The sequence below is a fragment of the Sorex araneus genome, chromosome 3, assembly GCF_027595985.1.
Source record: "Sorex araneus isolate mSorAra2 chromosome 3, mSorAra2.pri, whole genome shotgun sequence".
Taxonomy (NCBI): Eukaryota; Metazoa; Chordata; class Mammalia; order Eulipotyphla; family Soricidae; genus Sorex; species Sorex araneus.
In genome coordinates this window covers 40686109-40709609 of record NC_073304.1, presented here as the reverse complement: position 1 = coordinate 40709609, position 23501 = coordinate 40686109, and the positions used below count along the sequence as shown (strand labels likewise).

The window sequence follows — 23501 nt, the reverse complement described above, 5'->3', positions numbered from 1 at the left end:
TAATAGCATCTATGAATCAGAAATTCTCAAAAAAAAAAAACCCTGCCTCACATGACATGCAGAATTTAAATCAAAACATATTTTGTTTTTGAGTTTGTCACATTGTTATCTTTCTAGCTTATGTCTGCAGCCTTAGATATTTATTTCTCAGTGTTTCATTAAGGTTGCATCAAGTATTACTGAAGTTGTTAGATTGTTAGCTGACATATATACCTTTTAAATGGGTGATTTCGGTGGCTCCACAAATCAATAGAATATTGACAGTGAAGCTGTCTGCGTTTTGAGGCATGGGTTTTGAGCTAGCTATAATTTTATATAAAAGAATCAATATAATGACTAATACATTATTCAAGTGTATACTTAGACTTTTAATGAGGTTAGTATGGTTTACAAATCTTTAACTTTCTATAGAATGCTGACACCTCAGTGATTCACTGATGAAAATTCATTATTCACAAGAAATCATTCTTAGAGTCTCCACAAACTTAAGCACACACGGAAATAATAGTTCCCGTTTATTGACCATACTCTGAGTACAAAGTATTGACTAATTACTTTAGCAACTTTGCATATACTTCCATTTTTGGAAAGTTATCTGTGCATATGGGGAGTGCGGAGGGGGCAACAACTAGTTTTAACTTTGATGATAATATATACATATACGAAGTACTTTTAGATAATTTTCTACCACAAACAATGGATCCTGGGGCCTGGTAGAGGACTCACAGGGTTGGAGCACAAACTTTCATGTGGGAGGCCCAGGTTCTATTCCTGTCACCAACCTGCCAAGTGCAGTCCCTGAGCACTGCCAGGTACGGCTCCCAAGTCTAAGAAGTTACAGGACCCTGTCTTATTTCTATTGCAGTGTTGTTCAACTGGAGAAATTGTGCAAAAATTAAGGTACACTAATATTTCAGTATTTCCAGCACTGCCAGGTGTCCCCTGAGCACCACCAGGTGTTCCCTTCTCCCCACCCCCTCCAGAAAAAAAACAACCCAATTAAAGAATATTGTAGTGGTCACCCTTGTTAATATTATCTGTACTCATCTTTAGTCATTAGAGGGTAGGTATATCTCTTGTTGCAGGACTGGGGCAGCCTGAAACAAGAGGCAGCACCCACTAAAGTGGCACAGTACTCACACCAGATGGAAGCTGGTGTACCCATTTACTGCCTAACCTGTATGCCTCAACTTGCATCCGTTTGTAGTACACCCATCCGTAGGTGTCTCTTGGAGGTTTTCTCTGTAAAGTCTACTGGTAGGATTTTTCTGAAGGGTAGGGTGTTTCTTTCTATGGGAGTTGCATTTTTCACTATGTGATTCCATTCTGTGCCCTCATTGTTTCGGGGTGGCTTCTCTGCCTAGTCATGAACAAGTGTCATTAGAAACAGCCTGAGCATAGGTGTGTCACTGGCCTCGCCCAGAGTGAACCCTGCTGAGCATCAGGCATTGGAGAGATGCAGGAGCTAGTAAACAGCTCACCACATTGTAATTTTAAACCCTGAAATCAGAGCCTTCTTAAGGTTTTTTGCATTTGTTATAGGAAATGGTAGCAGTGTCTTTCCATTTTCAGAGTGATGAGTGATCTTTTTGAGGAAAAGTATGGAACCCAATGTCCCCAGCTCCTTGCAGGAAGTTTCCTATTTTGGTAACAATTATTGCCTTGGGGCATCCAAGTTGCCTTCAGACATAGAATATAGAATAATAGGTGATATCAGTGGCCAAAGAAAGTATGAAGAGAATTCAGTTCAATGTTGGGAATGTCAGAATCTTTACACTAAGTTGGGTGTGTGATGTAGTGTTTTACAAGTGGTTAAACTGAATTACTAAACACTTTGAGTCCTTGAAGATATTCAAGCAAACTAAGATTTGGTGTTAAAAAAAAAAAAGAAAACAAAAACCCTTTTACTTACGGTCCCAAACCATCAGAATTTCCTACACTTTGCAGAGAAGTTGCTCATGTGCAGAGCTGTTGATGCAGTGATGACAGTGGCCCTGTAGAGATTAATCCAAACTCATGCCAGGAATTTGCTCTGCTGATATATACAAGAATGTCAGCAAAAGGAATCTGCTTCATTTTTTCCACAGAGCAGTAGGTAAATAAGTCTTCTCTCAAAAACTTTTTCATGTGGTTCTCTCTTCCTTTTATAATGACCACTTAAAACCCGCTGAACATTTATAGAGAAGTTCTTCAACCTTTTTTCCCTAGTGAACTGGCACATTTCTTAATTTCCTGTCCGAAGAATAGCAGTTATAACCATTGCAGTAGGCTAGTGGCTTTCCGCCTTCGTCCAGCAGTGGACTGGTTGCATTACATTCAACACCACTGTCATGAAGGACTGCAGAGTGCTAATTTCTAGCTTCTTAAATCTCCTATACAGTTGTGTAACTTTGGGGAAAAATTCTAAATCTTTATGATTTGATTATCAGTAACTGTTTATTTGCATACCTATTTTATATACCTGGACTGGAGTGATCGCACAGCGGGTAGGGCGTTCGTTTGCCTTGCATGTGGCCAATCCAGGTTCGATTCCTCCGCCCCTCTCGGACAGCCCAGCAAGCTACCGAGAGTATCCCGCCCACATGGCAGAGCCTGGCGAACTCCCCGTGGTGGATTCGATATGCCAAAGACAGTAACAAGTCTCACAATGGAGATGCTACTGGTGCCCGCTCGAGCAAATCAATGAACAGCAATTATATACCTATATATCCAGGGCTACATAAAAATTTCTCAGGCTAAAATGGATCATGAATGGAAAAAGTTTAAGAAGTCTGGTACTAAAGCATTCAAGGAGACATCATCTCAGCTCAGTCTGTTTGTGAAAGGTTACTTGTTGGGCAGCTGTGGGAAATCTGTGAAGTCGGCAGAGCTTTTTATTTGGAATGGGCTGTTTGGAAGCTCACATCCAGTTTGGGGTTCCTAGATTTCATCATATTTTGTCCTGGATTTTACCTACCTGGTCTTGCTGCCTTTATTCTATTTTGGTAGGTTTGTTCTCACTGTTATAACTATAAACCATCTCAAGTCATTTTCTTGCAAAATAATACATACACACTTTTTGTTGTTTTATCGACAATGAAACTGAGTATCCAGGAATCCTGGCATCTTTTCAACAGTCCTGTAAGAGTGGCTGAAAGAGACATTGAATGTGCTATGAGCACAGAGCTGCCCAAGTAACGTTGATTGTATCTGCTCATTAGTTTTCCACCCCAGACTCAAAATCCCAGATATTTTCCATGAGAAGGGGTGTCCTTAAAATGAGGTGTCCTAGTTACCAGAGAGTGAGGCTAATTTTAACCAGGAACTATTGTTCTGTATGGTGTTTCATCTTTTCCTGTTACAATTGTACTAAAGCGATCTTGGCATAAAAGTAGGCAGAAGAACATGAAAATAGGAAGCTAGTTAGTGAGTTTTCAAACTTGCTTTCTGTAAACTTGAACATAGAAAGCTCTCTACTCAAGTGTTTTTCCCTCTTATTTGCAGTTCAGAGAAGTGTAATTTTCTCCGGAGACTAATAGATATGATTCTCTGGTTCTCTCTTGAGGCCATGTGAAAAGAAGTATACCTATGTGGCCATAAAATGCCTGGATATAAACTGTAGTTGTCAGTTGAGAAGGAATAAGATTGAACAGCATTTGATTTGGGGGCTGGTGAAGATCAGTGATAATACTCATTCATCGGAAAATACTCATTCATCCTGGGATCCTCCTGTCTTGGGGTTTCTGGGGAGAGGGATTTAGTATTACTGTGAGGATGGTGTCAAGAATCCTTGGTCTCAAGTATCTCCAGTTAATCTTCTCTGGTTTATACTTAGTTTTCTTGAACATCTGGAAAATATAGTTGGTCAAATTATATACATATACTCAGTTATATATATATATATCTTTTTACATTTGCCATATTTATCTCAGTTGTGAAGGAGCTCAAAAGTATCTAATAACATATGTCTTCATAAGCAGTGTCTTCTAACATCATTTGTGTTTTCTGTGTGGACGGCATCAGAGGTTTGGTTGCTGATCTGCAAACTTCATGTACTGCCATGTGTGATCATTGAAGTGAGGAGGCATTTTGAGAGCCCCACATTTACTTGCAGTGGTGAACTTCAGTTGAATAAACAAAGAACCAGAGTGTATAGTGTACAGGTGATTGCTGGTGTCTTGCAGTGTACAAGCATTGTTTTCTGGTGAATGTGATGCCTTAAATCGTATATCCTTTCCGAAAGATCAGTGATGTGAATCAGGAAAGCTGTTTTGTTTTTAAAGAACAAAACTTGGTCTCTTGGAAGAGCAAGAGCTTTGATGTGACAAAGTTGGCCATTGAGTTGCTGCTTCCTATGTTTGTGTAACACTCCCACCCCCCCTCCTTCCAACCTTTAAAATTGTCATATAATCTGAGTAGATTCCTCAGAGACAGGGAAGATAAAAACCCAGCAAGGGGGGAGGGAAGGGTGGGGAGGAGGAAAGATGATTTGCATTTCTTTCAGCTTCATCCTAAATTTGTTTATTGATTTAACTTGTAGACTAGCAACAGGTCAGCTGGCCCAAGGGCATAGGCTGTCTGGCAAGGCAATGCTTTCTTTGGTGGGGAGCTCCAGTGACACTTTTGGTTTGGCTCTTCTCCCAGATGATCGAGACGAGATGTCCTGGTTTCCAGACTGGTTTCTGTCACGTGAACAGTACAGACTTCCCAACTCAAGGACTGTGTTATAGTGGCTTAAGGGATTTATACCCTACACCCAGTGTCAAGAGTATTGAGTCATGACAGAAAAGTTGCTGCCAGTTTTCCAGAATAAAGACTTGGAGGCCTTTGCTCTTTATGTGAGGAAGTGGTACATTGTAGCAGGAGCCTGGGTCATTTGGAATTTTGGAGGAAGATTTAATTTTCTGCTGGTCAAGGTTTGGTCTGGCCTGCAGGTTTTCCATGAACTTTACTCCGGGCGCTTTGTCTAGGGAGGAAGTGAGGAAGGAAGGGATATGATTCTGGCTTCTATTTTGCCCATTACTGCCTGCGTTGGGGTAGAGGACAGAGGAGGGAATGTGCTCTGCTTCCAGTGCCCGCTTTATACAGCAGAGCAGAAAGTTGTCAGGATGGCAATGACCTTTTTAAATGTTGGGATTTGGGTTTGCACATTGATCCTGGGGCTCAAGGTTTTCCATTTACATCAGAAAAGTCAGTGGGCTGAGAGAGCTGCCTGCTGGGTGAGTTTCCAGGAGCCACTCCAAGAAGTGCCCTATTAGAACATCCTTTTGGGACCAAGTGTGTGGGAAGGGTTGTCCTTCCACTGGACACACTTGCTGAGAAACGCCCTTTCCTTTTCCTGATGGAGAGGATGTTGAAACTTGTGGGGAAAACACATTCCCTCAAACTTTTCTCCTACAACCTTTAGACTCTATCCTGTGATTTTTTTAAAGCTCCAAATAGTATTTGGCATGTGTTCTGCTTGGGAAATGAAACCAGACATGAGGAATGCGAGAGGGAAGAGAGATGGCCAGAGAAAAAAAAAGCAAAGCAATTTTTTCCTTTCACATTCTTCTTGATAAGAGAATTTGGGTTAACATCATCATGTTGTTGAAACCCAAATTGCTTGTCAGAGCCCTTTGGAAAATTGCTAAATGTGGAGTAAACTACCATCCTGAAAACAGTAACGAAACAATTAAAATGGAGCATTCCCCTATTTGCCTTGAAAGTTGCTTTGAAAGTATAAGTGCTTTTTCTTGTCTCCCTTTTTATTTATGTCTTTGTATTCCAGTCTTACTTTGGACCGGAGCCATAGCACAGCGGGTAGGGCATTTGCCTTGCATGTGGCCGACCCAGGTTCAATTCCTCCGTTCCTCTCAGAGAGCCCGGCAAGCTACCAAGAGTATCCCATCCACACGGCAGAGCCTGGCAAGCTACATGTGGCGTATTTGATATGCCAAAAATAGTAACAACAACAGGTCTCACAATGGAGATGTTACTGGTGCCTGCTTGAGCAAATTGATGAACAACGGGACAGTGCTACAGTGCAGTGCCATATACTTTAGAAATTCCAAAAGGCATTTACAATAAGGATACAATGACAGTGTTTTAGTGTTGAATTATAATTGGAGCATTAAATGTGAAATACTGTCTATCTTGATTGAATAATAGAAAAATGGGGAACAAATTGTGTGTTCACTACCACACTTTGCAAGTGAGTACATGTAAGACTTCTCAATTGTTTAACCAAGTTGTAGGCTGGCAGGAACTCCCTGTGTCTCCTTCACTTCCTTTCTCAAACATCTAAACTCTTGTCTCCTATAACCATTTTGGTTATGGGAAAATCTTGGTACCTTATCCAGCGAGCTGAGTAACTGGACAGTCATTTTATAAACATGTGGTAGAAGTCCCTAATGAGCCCATAGAAGTCATGTATGTGGGGTCTGAAAAGAGAGTATAGTGGGTAGTGTATTTGCCTTGTGTGCGGCTGAACGGAGTTAGATCCTCTTCAGCCTATGTAGTGCCCAGAGCCCTTCAGGAGTGATTCCTGAGTGCAGAGCAAGGAGTAAGCAATGAGAACCACCAGGTGTGCCCCCCAAACAAAACAAAAACCCCAACCCCAAAATAAAATACAACAAAAAAACATTCCATATGGCGCAAAGCTAGTTTGGCATCATGACTTTCCAGTTTCTCCTGTGTCTTAGGTACTCACAGTATGTTGCTTTGTGGATAACACAGCTTGCATATCACATGTATTGTGAGTTGGCATTATCAAAAGAATTATGTTAAGAAAGGTTTTCCTGTGGTCTGTAAGTTCTCCAAAAATACATTTTTAAAAATCATCTTGATCATCATCATCTACATTCCTTAAAATTTGGTTCTCATATTTTGACTGTTATCACATTCAGAGTCTTGTTTGTTTTATTAAAGAGCAGTACAAATGACTCTGACTTAGAGCGAGGCCACAGATGGATTGAATTTTTTACTCTTTGCTAAGCAAAATGCACCTGCTCCAGAATCTTAAGTAGCTTTTTAATTGCTTCCTTGTGCATGGCATAGCAATAGTCATCTGTAAAGTTATAGATGGATTGCATTTTGGATGTCCTAGAAGTGACTCCTTTCCCCTGCAAGCATGCCAGAAGCTGAGATTAGATGTGTTTTGGTTGAGGGCCCAGCTGTCACGGTGGGATTAGTACTTTCCCTCAGGCTGACCTGATTAAAAAGGGGCTGAAATGTGGAAACATAGGCCTCTGTTTCAGTAACTGTACTCCCCCCCCTTAATCGGGCAGAAGGGCCTACTTAACTGTTTCTAGCATGTTTTCACCAGGCTGTGATTAGGAAAACCTGTAGGTTTTCCATATCTGTATCTCTAGCACCTAACTCATTGTCTGGCCTATTGAGGCTCAGATATGACAGTGGAGTAAGTGAATACCTCTTTGGTAAAGTGTGTACAGAATGTCAGGAATGGGAAAAATTCTAACAGCGTATCTATTTTCCAATTGAACGTGTCTGAGGATGGGTAGAAAACCAAGTGCCAACTAGTAGGGCCAGAAACTCTTGGCCAAAGTTTCCCAAACTCTGTGCTTTTGGGAAATTGCAAAGTCCACAAGGGCAAAATCCAGTTGTGAGACTTCTGTCAGTATCAGAAAAACTTGACAAGTGGCTAAGGAGTACTTGGCCCAACACTGACTTCAAATGTTTTGGCAGTTGTGGAAAGCAGATCAACAGGCACCTGTGGGAAGAACACCCAGTCACACAGCTCCAATGTGCAGCCATCTGTTCTCTTAGGCCTTTACCCTTTTGCATTCAGCAGACATTTATTGAGAATATAGTGTCTGCCAGGGACTGAATGAAACTTGGTTTCTGTCTTCAATATCTCATAGTCTAGTGGGCAAAATAGACATAGATTCAAAAAACAACAAAAAAAGGACTTTATATGGATTGATATCAATAATTTCCCTAGTCCATCATAGTCATTTTTTAAGAGAAATATTTATTGGGTGCTTATTATATCGCATACGCAGTGCTAGGCTCTTTGGAAAGTGGGATGGAAAAAAAAAATGAAAGGCTATGCCTTCAGGGAATTTGTTTTGAAGAGGTAGGGGGATGGGGGAAATCCAGAAGAAAACAATGATTGATTTTGGCTGATGTTAAAGGAAGTCAAGAAGAGAGTAAGATAAAACTGGTCCTGACTGTGGTGGGAGGGATTGCTACCTTACAGAATGTGCTCAGGGAGGGGCCTTCCAAAGGGGCGGCATTTAAGGTGGCACCTAAAGGATAAATGGAACTGTAACTTCAAAGTGTCAGGAAAGAAAATTCCAGACAGGAATATGTGCAGAAGCTCAGAACAGGTGGCATTTTGAATTGGGGAGGTAAGACCAGCCTGGCTTGAGCATGGTGAATAATGGCAGTGTTAAGAGAGAACAGACTGGAGAGGGCAGGGGCCTGGACCCCAGGGCCTCATACTGTGAAGTGAAGAGTCTGGCATTTATTCTCATCACATCATAAATCTGATCATGTCACTCAGTTCTGTAGTGTCTCCTGGACACAATCCAACTTTCCTGCATGGACCACAGGACCATCCATGGCTGGCTCTTGCCTATTCTATTTCTACCTTTTTATTCTCTCTCATGGACTGAATTACTCGTGCCCTCCTGTCCGTATAGTCATCAGAGCTGGACACTTCTGGACTCTTCCTGCAGATTTTGCAACTACTTCTTTACCTGACTATTCTCCCTCACCTTCCAAGACCCTGCTCTGATACCAATGTTTTTTATGCAGTATCACGGTAGGGGGCTTAATGTACACAGACCTGGAAGATTTGCAATCTGATCTTTGACAGAAAAGAGTTGCCAACCCCTTGACAAACCCTCAAGGGTCAGGAGGAAGAGTAATGAAACAATTTTAGTCACTGAAATGGAGGATAAGGGGAGACTGAACTAAGGTCATGGCCTTAAGGTCAGAGAGGATGTGGGCTGAATTCCAGTCAGATTATGCAGACAAGGAATGACCTTTGCTCAGCTTCCCTGCCTATTCAGAAACCAATTGGGCTTCTCCAAAACCATCTTTACCTTCACCACCCAATCAAATCTCTCAGTTGCTCTCTTCCTAATTGCCCCCACTCCTTCCCAAATCTCCCATAGGTCTCATGTGTGAGATGGAAATGATGGGATAGATAAAGTGGTGGATGTGAAAGTGCTTACTGAAATCATATGGGGATCACATGTTAGGTTAGGGGAGCACTGGAGCAGTATTAGGGCGCTGCCTAAAATGCCTCCCGCCAGTGGCAGTATCTACTGTCAAGTGGCACTGTGACTTTTGTTTCCTGTTTTCATCTTTACGTAAGCCCTGAACAGAGAAGCACCCAATTTGGGTATATAAACAGCTGCATGTTGTTCATCTCAGTCTTGCCAGTTACAGTTTTAAGAGCTGGGTTTAATAGAGAACTTTGTGTTTGGGGCTCCATAGAGAAGCCAGCATAAAAATTTGGTCTTTGGCTTTACTGAGGCTTTTAAACACAAATCACCTGTCAAAGGCAATATTTTGGTCTTTAATAAAATGATTTTCAAAGATGTTCTTCTATGTAATGGGCTCTGTATCTCATTCCCCATCTTAGAAACTAGCCAAGAACATCATATTCTTTTGTTTATAGAAATGTTGGCATTTTTTTTACAACTTAAAAAATGCTTTGGACCGATCTTTGGATATTAATGATTCCTCTGCACCCCTCCTCAGTAAGGTCAGAAAGTAATGTAACTTGGGATTAAGTACAACAGCTCCTAAAATGCAAAGTAAAATAATTGCTCTATTTGTCTCTCAGATGCTTGGTTTATATTTCTTCATGGGCAAGGTACTTAGTGACACATACAGTGGAGATAATTTTTCAGTGCAGGGAGAAAGATCCAGACCACAAATTACTCTAATTGTTGACTGCTTTGTTGTGTGTGTGGATTGGGGGAGGGGGGAATGTGTCAAAACCCCCAGCCCCCAAAAGGCTCCAGGTCACATTCTGCTGGAAATGTAGTTATCCAGGAATGAATGGACGTGAACTTGAACATAGACCATAAGGCACTCCAGGAGCTAGTCTTTGCTCTTGATGTTCTGGCCCTCATCTCCCAGTAACCTGAACATTGCTTCCTTCCCCATATGCACAGGTGCTTACTTCTACTGACACAAACAGTAATTCCCAATCTCTTCATTTAAGTATCAAGTGACAGAATATAAAGGATGATAGCCAGGTTACTGAATGGGCTATGGTTCCTATCCAGAGGACGTACCATAAACATATCAGGTATATTTTAATTTAATAAGCTATATATTACAAAGTCTACAAAAATTAAGATTAAGTAAGCACAAGGAGAAATTCTTGCTATAATTTGACATTACTGAGATATTACTATATTTTACAAAAACAGGTTTGTAACAGATTAGAAGGAAAACAACTTTTCACCATAGATAGTTTGAGAAGCTGGTATGTAATTTGGATATTTTTGGTAGGAACTTTTTCATATTCACATTCCTCCTCCTTGTAAGTTTTTTTCCCCTGTCTTTAATCTCACTGCACTGTTTTATTATGACAGTGGTATGTCTTTATTCTGAGAACAACATGGAAAGAATAGGGTTTGTTTGTGTTTATAAAGTAGCTCATATATATCTAACATGAACTAACCTGCTGCTCATAGTTTGGCATATCCTTTTTTACCTGCTCATATATATACATGAGATGTTGTATATCTTATTATATAAATATATGCATATAACTAAATACCAAGGACTCCTCAGTGATCTTTCATTTACCTACATCTTAAATTCAGGTCAAAATTTATAACTTTTAAAAAATGTATTTAAAAACAAATTTCTTGATTTACTCTCAGTCAGGGCTGAAGCGATAGCACAGCGGGTAGGGTATTTGCTTTGCATGCAGCCAACCCAGGTTTGATTCCTTGCTCCCTCTCGGAGAGCCTGGCAAACTACCGAGAGTATCCCACCCGCACAGCAGAGCTTGGCAAGCTACCTGTGACGTATTCCATATGCCAAAAACAGTAACAAGTCTCACAATGGAGACATTACTGGTGCCAGCTCAAGCAAATCAATGAACAATGGGACAACAATGCTACAGTGCTACTCTGTCAATGTTTGATTTGAACACCTACTTGGTATATGTATATACGTGTATATATAGTCTTTTATATATATATGTACATATATATAAATGTTTCTACCACACACACACAGACACCCTCATTATATAAAATTGAGTCATGAGTGGAAATAGTTTAAGAAGCACTGATCTCCTTGAACTATAACTAACCCTTTGTATAGTACTTTTTTCCTATTTTTATATTCTCCTTTGTTTTCTATAGGTAATACTCTGAAACTTTTCCTGAAAACCACTTTGATAGCATCTTTGAATATTTCTTTAGGCTCTATGTCTGGAAGTAGAGACTGGATCAAAAAAAACTGTGACTAGTTTATGGCTTTATATATTGCCCTTCAGAAATATTGGACAAATTGAGCTGCCGCCAGCAGTGTTTGGGGCTCACTGCATGTTCTCAGGATTGGCACTGTCAGCATGGGAAGAATGTTGATGATAAGGGCAGAAGAGAAGAGTGGGCTGCTTGAATAGAAAAAGTGAGGGAGTACAAGAAGTTTATGGGCATTAAAAATGATCTGTTGTCTAGAGTATAGCTTTAAAGAAATAGAAAAGAAAAATTGTTGGCATTCATTATGAAAGGACTTTAAGAGCCAGTGTCGGGTAGTCATTGGCAGGTTTAGAACAGGGATATGAGGACTCTCCTGGCGTAGCATACAGCACACCTGCTACCATACCGACTCATTTTCCCTGTGTGCTCTGTTCCCTTTCTCAGCTTTCCGTGTAGGACTGTAGCACTGTCATCCCATTGTTCATTGATTTGCTCAAGCAGGCACCAGTAAGATCTCCATTGTGAGATTGTTGTTACTGTTTTTGGCATATCGAGTATGCCACAGGTAGCTTGCCAGGCTCTACCGTACGGGCGGGATACTCTCGGTAGCTTGCTGGGCTCTCCAAGAGGGACGGAGGAATCGAACCCGGGTTGGCCACATGCAAGGCAAACAACCCTACTGCTGTGCTATAGCCCCAGTACATGCTTTCCATAATCTATCAAAACTTTACTCTTCTACCAGCAAACAGTTTCTTCCCCTTTAAAAGTCTTTCTCCATTACTTAATACTTACTGACTTGACATAACAAGTAGTTATAATTATTTGCCACATTTCTCTTTCCAACCAGATTATAAACTTTGTGGATCCATTTTTCCTGTGTTCTTTAGTCCTGCCTGGTATATAGTATGTATTAATACATATCTACCAAAGCAATCCCAGCTATTACATATGTCTGATGCTGTCTTGTTTGAAATGAGATGTGTGCTTCAAAAGAATGGAATTTTGGACGTTTTGACTAATTACTTCAGTGTCAGTTAAATCATCATATAGGGATCCATGATGAACAGGATACTTTTTTCTTAACTTTTCCCCTCTCCCCATCTCAAAGATTTCTGGTTGCCATCTTTCAGAGCCTAATATCCTTGGTCAATGGAAGACATGCCTCTAGAAGTTTTTTTCAAACTATATGTATGAGAATCTTTTCCTGAGTTTTCATCATTGTATTAATTTCAAATTATGAAATTTAAAGGCTTTGGGCTTGTATTCTCTATTTAGAAGAGATGTCATACATTGATACATTGGATTTCACTTTAAAACTCAAGTACAAAAACAATCCACTACCTTACTATGTAGAATTAACCATTGTCAATGGTGGCATACTTACTCCCAGTCTTTCTTCTGTGTATGTATTTTAAGTATATAAATAACATATAAACATATTGTTCTTGATCACTTAAAACATAAAATCTCCTTCACTCTTATCTTTTTGTCCTATAGGTGCTATTTTGGAAGTGTAAAGCCCTTTGTTTAAATGAGATTTTATATTCAATGTTCAGTATTCATTCAGTCAGTATGTAGGTATGCCATGCACCCATGTCTCCTGTAGCATCATAAACTGGGTCTCAACATTGAGCTCCTAACCCTATGAAATGATTAAACAGTAATTTCAAATAGTTGCAACTGTCATGAAGAACACAGTACAGGGAGAGTGACTGGGGCTATGAAAGAAGATTCTGCAGATACAGTGGTTCAAGGTGGCCTTTCCAGAAAGTGAAATTTATTCTGAGATCTTATTTAATGAATTTAATGATGAGAAGAATCAATCATGCACAGATATGGGCCAGGACATGGGTTAGGACATGGTTGATGTGCTGAAGTTTGCATGGCCTATTTGAAGTACAGTGAAAACTGATGCTTGTTAAGGAGAAGGGACTAGATTGTTGGAGCCCTTGGAGCCTGTTGGTTGACTTTTACCTATTATATTTGTAGAGAATGGATGCAAGGTCTCTATCAAAAAAGATTGATACTTAATATCCATTAAACATTGGATTGATATTGTGGATAATATTAGAGCTACAGGAATTAAAGCTGGAATGAATGATCCTTAAACTGGTACTTAGTGAAAAATATCCTATCTTGGTCCCCTTCTCCCCTCCCCCCCACACACTTTATTTTCCATTTAATAGCTGGGGTAGTTTGCACCTGAGACATTTCTAACAGGTTATTTCAGTCTGAAGATAATAGAGCCAGGGACTGTCACTTAGATTCTATCCCAATCTCAGACAGGAGAAAGTTCTTCTTAGTGTCTCCTCATAGCTTCTATCCATGAGTTTGAAATTCAGCCTTGCAGGTAGCACAGCTCTGATCTGTTTCTAGATAGCAATCCTAAAATCAAATCAAAATAGTTGTTGGCCCCCTTAGGCCTTCTAGGAAAATTTCAACAAGTAAAGTGAAATGCTTGTGGTCTCTGCCTAACTTCACTCCTGACTTTCTTGGGTTTTATTCTGTGAACTGTAGAGTGTTGACTTTGCCCCCAGTACAGAGCCTGGAGATGTTGGAGGGTGGGGTGGTGGTGAATCTTTCTTGAAATGGTCTTAAATTTTTTTTTTAAATTTAAGATTGCGCACATGTACGTGCGCACGCGTGTGTCTCTGTGTGTTGTAAGGGATCAAACCTAGGGCTTCCACCTGCGTGGCAGAAGCTCTATCACCGATTAATACCTGTGACCCCAAGTTGATCTAACATTTAGCAAAAAAAAGAATACAATTTTTTCCATTCTTGCACTTCTGATCATTTCATATCTTCTTTTTTGCAGACGTTAGTCATTCCAAGGAATAGAAACACATTCAGCCATGGCCCCAAGGAAGAGAGGTGGACGGGGGATTTCATTCATCTTTTGCTGTTTCCGAAATAATGATCACCCAGAAATTACTTATCGGCTACGAAATGATAGCAACTTTGCTCTTCAGACCATGGAGCCAGCGCTGCCCATGCCCCCTGTGGAGGAGCTGGACGTCATGTTCAGTGAACTTGTGGTGAGTCTCAGGTGTCTATCTTGATATACTGGAGATGGAGAAGAAAGCAAAAGGATGATGCAGGCAGATCAATTTGATTTACTCTGGACTTGTCTCTCTTCGGTGACTTGGCCCCATGTGTACCCTCACCATCATCACTGAGACTGTTAAAAAGGAGAGAGGGGAAAAAGGATTATACACAAAATGCAAGGACACTTTGTCCACTTTGCCCTCCATTTGAAGCTTACTCTGTACTTGTGTGCAATCAACAATTTCCTCATTTTGCTTTGCACCTCCTGACATTTTTCTATGCTTTCTCCACCCCCATTCCCAGCGTATAATATTAATATCTTTTTAAAAATTACTCATGCTACTCCTCCTGTCCTTGATCTTTTGATGAAAGACATTATTACTTAAGTACAGTGTAATTATTTTGCCTAATGACAGGATTGGAATAATAACTGTTGTGGGAAACTTTTTATAGACACTATCACATTTTAGAACCCACTATGCTGAAGTAGAGATGTATCTAGTATAGGGCTCATTCATCAAGAGATGCAAGTGCACTTGGAGTGGTATTTTTTTCCCAGTCCTGGTTTCACAGGGTATCATGGCATGGTTTAAGGACATTTGCATGGAGTCTAGGAAGTCTTTGGTTCGAACTAACTGCTCTGACTTTATTATCTGAAGAAGTATGAAAAAAAGACATAGGACTTTTCTGAGTCTGTTTTCTGGAAAAAAAAAGGGAAAAAAATAATAACTTCTCAGTTTTATATACATTTTAAATGAGAATAGTACATGTGGGAATGACCCAATGACAGGCCCTTACTAGGTGCTCAATAGATGTTGCATGAGTATTCTATTTGCTATCGGTCACCAATGGCATTTTATAATTGAGTTAGTTCTAATCAGACCATTTCCTTCATTAACAGATACTAGAGATTGATATAATTTTGTATAACTCATAAGGCCAAGAAATTTATGTGATACAGGTCATGTCACTGCCTCCCCCCACCTTCACCAACTCCCCTTCATGCATGCATAGACCACAGATTCTGAACTGAAGGACTCACTCCAGTTTGTGTAGACCAAAGTTTGCCAGAAACTCATCTTTTAAAGTAAGCCAATATTTGAGTTCTGGTCTCCTGTGTGGTTAATGCTCCTATTACCAATCAAAACTGGTTTAGAAAATGAGCTGACTGTTGGCGACTTTATAATGTTGAATATTTCTGGTATTTGAGGAATCTGTCCTTTCTCATCTTTACTGCTTACAGAACTATATTCTAGATGTAATGAGAAGGCTCCAAATAAAAATTGAAACTTGTTTCCAAAGAGCTGTCTCAGTAGCAAAAGGGGACAAGTAATGAAGGTGTAACGCCACCAAAATAAGCAGCACCGCTCACCGATGTATAGATTGTACACAAATATAACATGGGTTAGAAGACTCGAGGAGAAGGAGATTAGGGAAGATTTCCTGGATCAGGTGAGTGATAAGAAGAATTGATAGAGAAGAGGACCGAAGTTTTTCTGAGTCACTGTAGGCGAGTTTATTATATAACAGCGAATTCTCAATGATTACAACAGCAGAGGCTTATTACTGATGCTGCATGTCCACTGTAGATCAGCTGTGGTTCTTTTCCTTGCTATCTTCTATCAAACATCAGGTTCCAAGAGAAAACCTGCCAGCAGGCTCTAAGGTGATCTGCTAGCAGGCTCTTTAGGCTTACATTTGGAAATGACACAAGTCATTTCTGCCCATATTTCTTTGACCTATGCAAATCACACAGCTACTCTTGAATTCACGGGGTAAGGAGGTATCTACTGGCACCAGATGTCAGTGGCCAGACTTGAAGTCATTGGGGTGGGTGGAGAACACATAATTCTCTCCTAGGGAGGGGTAGTGAATCATCATCTGCCATGATGGCAATCAAAAATGACAGTAATGATGCATTGATGGGTTTGGTTTTATTTCCCACTTTAACTATTTTAAAACCCAAGTAAAGAGGAGACAGATGTTGCTGATAGAGAAAGCTTTCCTCAGTGGTAGTAAAACTGGTAGTAGGGCTGGTGCCCTCAAAGCTTTTATATCCAATGGCCTTACAGTGGTAGTCTGCCAGTCTTCTAAGATGTGATTGAAGCTGGAGCCTGTGTGGTGGCTGCTCTTTGCACGTCTTGAAGACAGTTTATTGTTCTCTATTCATCAGGGAGAAAATTCCACTCTGCCTCACTGATGTCTTTATTCTGTGTGAAAATTGTCTACAGCTGTTAGTTGTTAAAAAGCCAATGCCAAACCAGAGGTTTAAGCCAAAACCATTGGAAAACAAATTATCCTGAGGTTCCTATGTGTCCTGGTGAGTGATGGATGGATTTATGTCTACTCCTGACTTAAGGGACTTAGACCACAAATCCATCCAACTGCCAAGGATGTCCTAGGGCGAAGGCATTGGGCTCAGAGCCGCTGGAACCCTCTGCCCAGTATTCTCCTGAGAAGTTGCAGAAGCATTTCTGCCTCTGCCCATGCACAGGAGAAAAAAGCCATGTGCAGAGGTAGAGAGGGTGTACGACTTCCATAGCCCTACGGTAACTTCGTTTAAGATGGTATCTGTTGAAATTTTTGTTTGTTTTCTTGTCTATAAAAAGGAGAAAATTCCATCTCTCTGAAGAGGTTGCTCTGAAGATGACAGAAACAAGTTGTTTTATTTCCCAAAGGTGGCTCCTAGTATAGATATTTTATTCCCTATTTCCTAGTGCAGCAAGACGGATGTGAGATAACTGGTATTTTAGGGGACTCAACACCTTTAAGAAGTACCTCAGGTTTTCCCTGTTCTGTAAAGTTAATTTGCCTACAGTGAGTGAGCCAGTCTTGAACCCAACTTGCTGTCATCTTACCTCCACATGTTTTGGGAAACAGCTCATCAGAACTTATTGTAAGCTAGTTGTTTTTTTTTTACTTAATCTGATGAGTCATTCATTTATGTATTAAAAGTGATACCAAGTAGATTGCTTTCAGAATTGCTTAATGTGACATTGTCATCTCATAAATAAAGCAAGCTTGCATCTTTAGGTGGACTGTGTCCTTGCCTTATTCTTGTCATAGGTGCTCTACCATTGGCAGTGATACTTCTATTTGCCCAATTACAGGTTGTAGTGGGCTTGGGGTTCCCTGTCCCATGCTCTATCTTTTATTAGTTTATGGCAGCTATATTGAGCTAGAATTCACATACTGTATAATTTCACTCATTTTTTAAAACCTGGTGAAATAAAACAGTTTTATTTAGGAACTAGGAAAGAAGAGAGTTAGAAAAAGAATTCCATAAAGTAAAAAATAAATCATATGCCCCAAGTTGGGATGTGAGGGATTCCCCCATGTAACACACTGAATTAACCTATTTAAAAGATACAATTCAGGGGTCAGAAGGATGGCTCACAGGGCTGCAGCATATGCTCTGCATGCAGGAGCCTTGGATTCCATCCCCAGCACCACATGGTCCCCCAAGCACTGCAGGGCGTGATCCCAGAGCACAGACCAGGGGTAAATCCTGAGCACTTCTGAGCGTGGCCCCAAACTAAAATAAATAAATAAAACAAACATGTTAAATTAGTGTTAAATACTATTAACTGAGCATTTTGTGACTTTGGGGCATTAGTTCTTTTTGTTTTTTTCTCTGAATTATTGTGTCTCACCGCCCTGCCATCCCACCAGTCTACTTTTGCTCTGTCTTTGGCCTCCTCCACAATCAGGAACCTAAACCCTCTGAGATTTAATGCTGTTCTCATGAAGTATCAATTACAATTCTTTCCCTCTCTTCTACAGGCTTTATAGTACTTAGAACATCCATACCATCTAATTTAAAGAGATGTTTTAGGGGCTGGAGTGATAGCACAGCGAGTAGGGCGTTTGCCTTGCACACGGCCGACCCGGGTTCAATTCCCAGCATCCCATATGGTCCCCTGAGCACTGCCAGGGGTGGTTCCTGGGTGCAGAGCCAGGAGTAACCCCTGTGCATTGCCAGGTGTGACCCAAAAAAAGCAAAAAAAGAAAAAGAGATGTTTTAAAAGAGAGCTTTTTCCATCTCACTGTTGGTAGTTGGGGAGATTTTTTTTATGGAATAAACAAAAGAATGTGTCAATAATTGGCAATTATTTTGTTCTTTCTGTGTGTGTGTGTGTGTGTGTGTGTGTGTGTCTGTGTCTGTGTCTGTGTCTGTTGTGTGCTAGACTTTGAGGTAGGAGGTGGGCACAAAAAATGACATTGCCCTTCATTATTTTGTGAAACTATGTTGAGCAGAGGAAACAGGCGACTAAACAGTCTTTTTATTGGGGAGAGGGCACACCTGGGTAGGGACCCGCTGTGCTATTGCGCCAGCCCCGCGACTAAACAGTCTTAACCAGGCGTCCAGTGCTGTGAAAAGGACTGCTCAAGCAGTATGTTTAGATAAGGGAAGAACCTTTGTTCCCCATTTTTTTAAAGACCAGGCTTACAGGGTGATTTTTTTTTTTTTAAATCAACCTCAGTTCTTGTGTCTAGGAGTAACATTGCAGTTCTTGGGAGCCTAACTCCTCCTTGGAATTACAAAGCTGAGACTCTCTTCTCTTCCCTATTTCTCTGCAAACCAACCTACTTTCATGAAGTATATCCTATGACCCTTAATGCTGTAAATTTCCCAGTAATGAACCTCCCAGGGCAATTCTGCAATTGCCAAACTGTCCTTATCATTGGTGGATGTCTAATTCTGCATTGAATCTCAGCAAGCCCACTTTTGGCAAATGAAAGTTGAGTTTTCCAGGTTAGCATTTGTGAATGAAAAATGAAAAGGGAGGTATCTCATTCCCATTTGCTTGATTCTTTAACTCCCAGCTGATTTCAACCACACTGAGGAAGAAGAATGTTATGATATCTAGGCCCAAGTAACTAACTAACATGGGAAGGTATGTAGCTTGTGAAAGTTCTTGGAAATTTCCTGGATGAAGTGACATTTAATATAAGACATGAAAAACAAGCAGGAATTATCCAGGAACAATAACTATTAACAGCAAGGGGTTGAGGGGGAAAAGTGTGAAATATTCATGAAATTGAGAATTCAATATAGATTGTGCATGAAATTTGAGACTAGGAGGATTGGGGGGTTCTAAAAGGTGAGCCTGGAAAAGGGGGTGGTGAGATCTATGTTGATTATGTATTTCAGATGTTTATTTGAACCAGAGCAAAAGTACTGCTGCTTTCTTACAGGTTTTCTCAGTGAGCCAACTATACTAAAGTATGTTAAATCCGTTTGCTATCTGGTTACATTTACAAAAATAACATTGTTCTTCACAGTCTGTGTGAGGGGCTGGTAAGTTTAGCAAATGGTGTCATGTTTCACAGGGTCCATTCTGATTGCTTTCCTTTAACTCCAGTTGTTGGCTTCCTGTTACAATGGACACCTTCTCTGGGTCCTTGGATTTAAAAACAGAAAGGAAAGGGGCCTGGAAGATGACTCAACTGGTGGAGCACATGCCTAGAATTTTTTTGAGCCCAGACTTCAATTCCTGGTGGGGCATGCACTAAGTAATGGTATTAAGTTGGTGGCCCCTGAATACCTCCAGACTTTAGCACCGAACTGTTAAGCCCGCGCCACCAGCCAAGTATCACTGAGAGAAGCCTCTGTTTAAAAGAAATAAATAATGTAATAAAGTGAGAACATTTCTAGAGCCCCCCTTTTGCTTTTGTACGCAATGCATATGCCAAGAGTTGGTTTAAGTGTTCCCACAAAATATTTCACAGCAAAAGTTATACTGAAATCAGTATCCCCTACAGGATTCCTCAGCTCTTTGCCTTGTAAAAATGAAATGACCCACTTCTTTTTTGGATGGCATTTTACCAGATTAATCTGATTAAGTTCCAGATTAAAATTTTTTTTCTCAGTTAAATTGAACAGATTTAATTGATATATGTTATGTCTGATTATTATTTTGAAGCATATTATAGTAAATATCACCTTTAGTAGTAGACATATCATTTGCATATTTATATCCATTTCATGTACTAATGTTCAAACCTGTATAGAATTTGAAAAATGAAGACTGTAGGAATGAAAGGAATTGATATATAAGATGAATTCACAGTTAAGGTAAGCTATGCCTAATGAAATCACTCTGGAACATACATCAGTAATCTCTTCATTTATTTTTCAATATCTCCTGCAGTCAGTTTGGTATAAAAAGAGCTATAGATCTAAATCAAAGTTAGTTACATGAATTTTTTATGTATGAATATTAGTCTCTTACCAGCCTTATGATTTGTTAGCCATTTTTCTTCAGACTGTCAGCATAATTTGTAAGGGCTATTTAAGCCCTTTAATAAAATTCTTATTATAATCACAAGAACCTATGAAACATTTCAATAATTTTATCTTTTAATTTTATAAACTTGTATACAAAGACCATTTCTAAATATAGAATTCTTTAGAAAGGATTCTTGTGGGATCTATTTAATTTACTTCCAATAAAGATGAAGATTAGGTTAAAATTGAATTTCCTACTATGTAATTGAAAGAAAAAAATAGTTATAGTTTTAACCTGTCATCTCTTAGAGTATAAAAAATTGCTGAGTTATTAAGTAGAGGACATCAGGCTATATAAAAACTTGAAATAAAGATATTCCTAGATGCATCTTAAAGTGTTCAGTTGTTTAAAAACCAGAAACCAGAATCTAAAGAAGAAAGTGATAATAAAATATTTCTATTTCTGGCTGGAGATTGAATACTATGGGTAAGGTATTTGCCTCGCACACAGCTGATCCAGGTTTGATCCCCGGCACCCCATATGGTCTCCCAGGCTCCCCTAGGAGTGATCCCTGAGCATTGAGCCAGGAGTAAGCCCTGAGTACCACTGGGTGAGGCCCAACATCCCCCAACCCTTGCAAAGAAAAAAAAAAGTTTTATTTCTATGCAGTTTAAAATTCTTGGGGCCAGAGAGATAAAATCAGGATTAAAACCTTGTCTGCACCTGACTCAGGTACGATTCCCTAGTAACCACATTTGGTCTAAGCTCTGAGTAAGAGTAAGCTCTGAGAAAACTGCAGGTGGCTCCCAAATAAAATTATAATTATTTTTTTTGACAAATATAGAAAGCACAGAAGAGAAAATTCTTTTTAGCTAAAAGATGTGACTAGTTCACAGAAAAGTACAAAATTATTAAGTAGATTTTCCATACACTGGATTTTGGGATGAAATAACCTAATGAGTTCATACAGGAATGTTTAGAACTCTGTGAAAATATGTATTGTATCAAAAGGGAAATGGGAGCATAGATTCGGAGTGTTGAATGTGTTCAGTGCTAAAACTCCTATGTAGTATTAGATGTGAACTGCTGCCAATAGAGAATTAATTAAAAAATGACAAAAAACAGTACCAGCTTCAGAACTTTACAGTTATTTAAAATCCCTAATTTGTTTTCTATTTGAGGTAACATGATTTACAGTTTAGCATTTTGTGTATCGTTATTGTCCCACTACCACCAACGTGCCCCTAAAACCCTCTGCGACTACTCTTAGGCCCCTTAGAGGTTGCCCATTCCCTCCTCCCCTTTGGGAACTTTAGTTATGTTTTAAGGGTCCAGGGGGGTGTTTTCCATGGGTTACTGTTTATTCCCTTGCTTTGTTTCTTTATGCCACTTGTGAGATTGTAACATGTTCCTCTTTTTCTAACTTGTTTCATTTAACATGACATTTTCCAGTTCCATCCAAGTCATAGCAAAATTTCATCTATTTATAGCTGAGTAGTTTTCCTGTGTGTGTGTGTGTGGTGTGTGTGTTTGTGTGTCCTTGAGTTGGTTCCAGAGTTTGAAATGCACTGTAATGAAAATAGGTGTGCATTATCTCTTTGAATTAATGTTGTGTGTGTGTGTTTTCTTGGGATAGATGCCTAGGAGTGGAATTACTGAGTCACATGGAATTTCTATTCTATAATTTTTTGAGAAGTTTCTAAACTATTTTCCATAGAGACTGAATCAGATGACAGCCCCACCAATAGTAAATGGAATGGGACTTCCTTTTTTACTTCATCTCTATCAGCACTGGCTGTTTCTGGTCTTTCTTATGTACATCATTTTCACAGGTGTAAGGTGCTATATCAGTTGTTGTGATTTGCATTTCCTTGACAATCAGATGGATATTTTTTTCATATGTCTGCTAGCCATCTAGATGTCTTCTTTGAGGAAAGGTCTGTTCAGTTCCTTTCCCCATTTTAGAGTGTGAGAAGGCTGCCTTAGCAATGCTCAGGAACCCTGGTGATCGCTCCCAGTGGTACTCAGCTACCTGGGCCAGATGGTTCATTTCTGGCCTGATCATGGTTCTGGGGTCTACCAGGGATACAGCAGCAGTGGGAGTGCAATGTTGGGGAAACTCAGCCCTGTGCATGCAAGGCATGCAATTCTACCCTTTATCTTTCTGGTCTCTCCTCTGTCCATGTTTTGATGGACTGTTGATTTTTGAGGTTTGTGAGTATATGTCTTGGATTATAGCCTTTTGTCAGAGAGGTAAAGTGTGTGAATACTTTCTTGCTTTCAATGAGATATTTTTTATTTTAGTCATACTTCTTTTACATTACAGAAACTTTTTTGTTTTTGTGCTATACCTGGTGGTGCTTAGGGCTGACTCTTGGTTCTGCATTCAGGGATCACTCCTAGTGGGGGCCAGGTAACCAGGGGTTCTGGGAGTTAAACTCAGGTTGGCTACATGCAAGGCAAGTTCCCTGACTGCTATACTGTCTCTGCAGCCTCCCCCTCCCAACTGGCCAAAACTTTGCTCTGATGTAGTCACGTTTATTTTCACTTTTTCCTTCTTTGCCAAAAACATCAAATCATCATTGAAGATAATACCTCTGTATTATGGAACTCAGTATCATGGAGAGTTCTGTGCGTGTATGTTTTCCTGAGTGAGTTTTATGGATTTATTTCTGACATTGAATCTTTGATCCCTTTTTTAATTAACTTTTGTGTATGTTGTGAGATAGGGGTCCAATTTCAGGTTGGGTTTTTTTTTTTTTTCCTCCTCTGTGGCTAAACAGTTTTCCCAGCACCATTTGCTCAACAGATCTTCCTTCCTTCATTTAATGCATCTAAATCC

The 23501-nt window shown here is 39.9% G+C and overlaps 1 protein-coding gene across 3 annotated transcripts in view; it reads left to right on the top strand.

The window, feature by feature from the left end:
• DAAM1 (dishevelled associated activator of morphogenesis 1) overlaps positions 1–23501 on the top strand; it is a 184233-nt gene that overhangs the window by 59552 nt on the left and 101180 nt on the right. For all 3 annotated transcript variants that reach the window (XM_004601784.3, XM_055131678.1, XM_055131679.1), the window contains one exon: positions 14197–14416. In XM_004601784.3, coding sequence (XP_004601841.1) covers positions 14234–14416 — 183 coding nt within the window. In that variant the 5' untranslated portion in view covers positions 14197–14233. The remainder of the gene's footprint in view (positions 1–14196; positions 14417–23501) is intronic.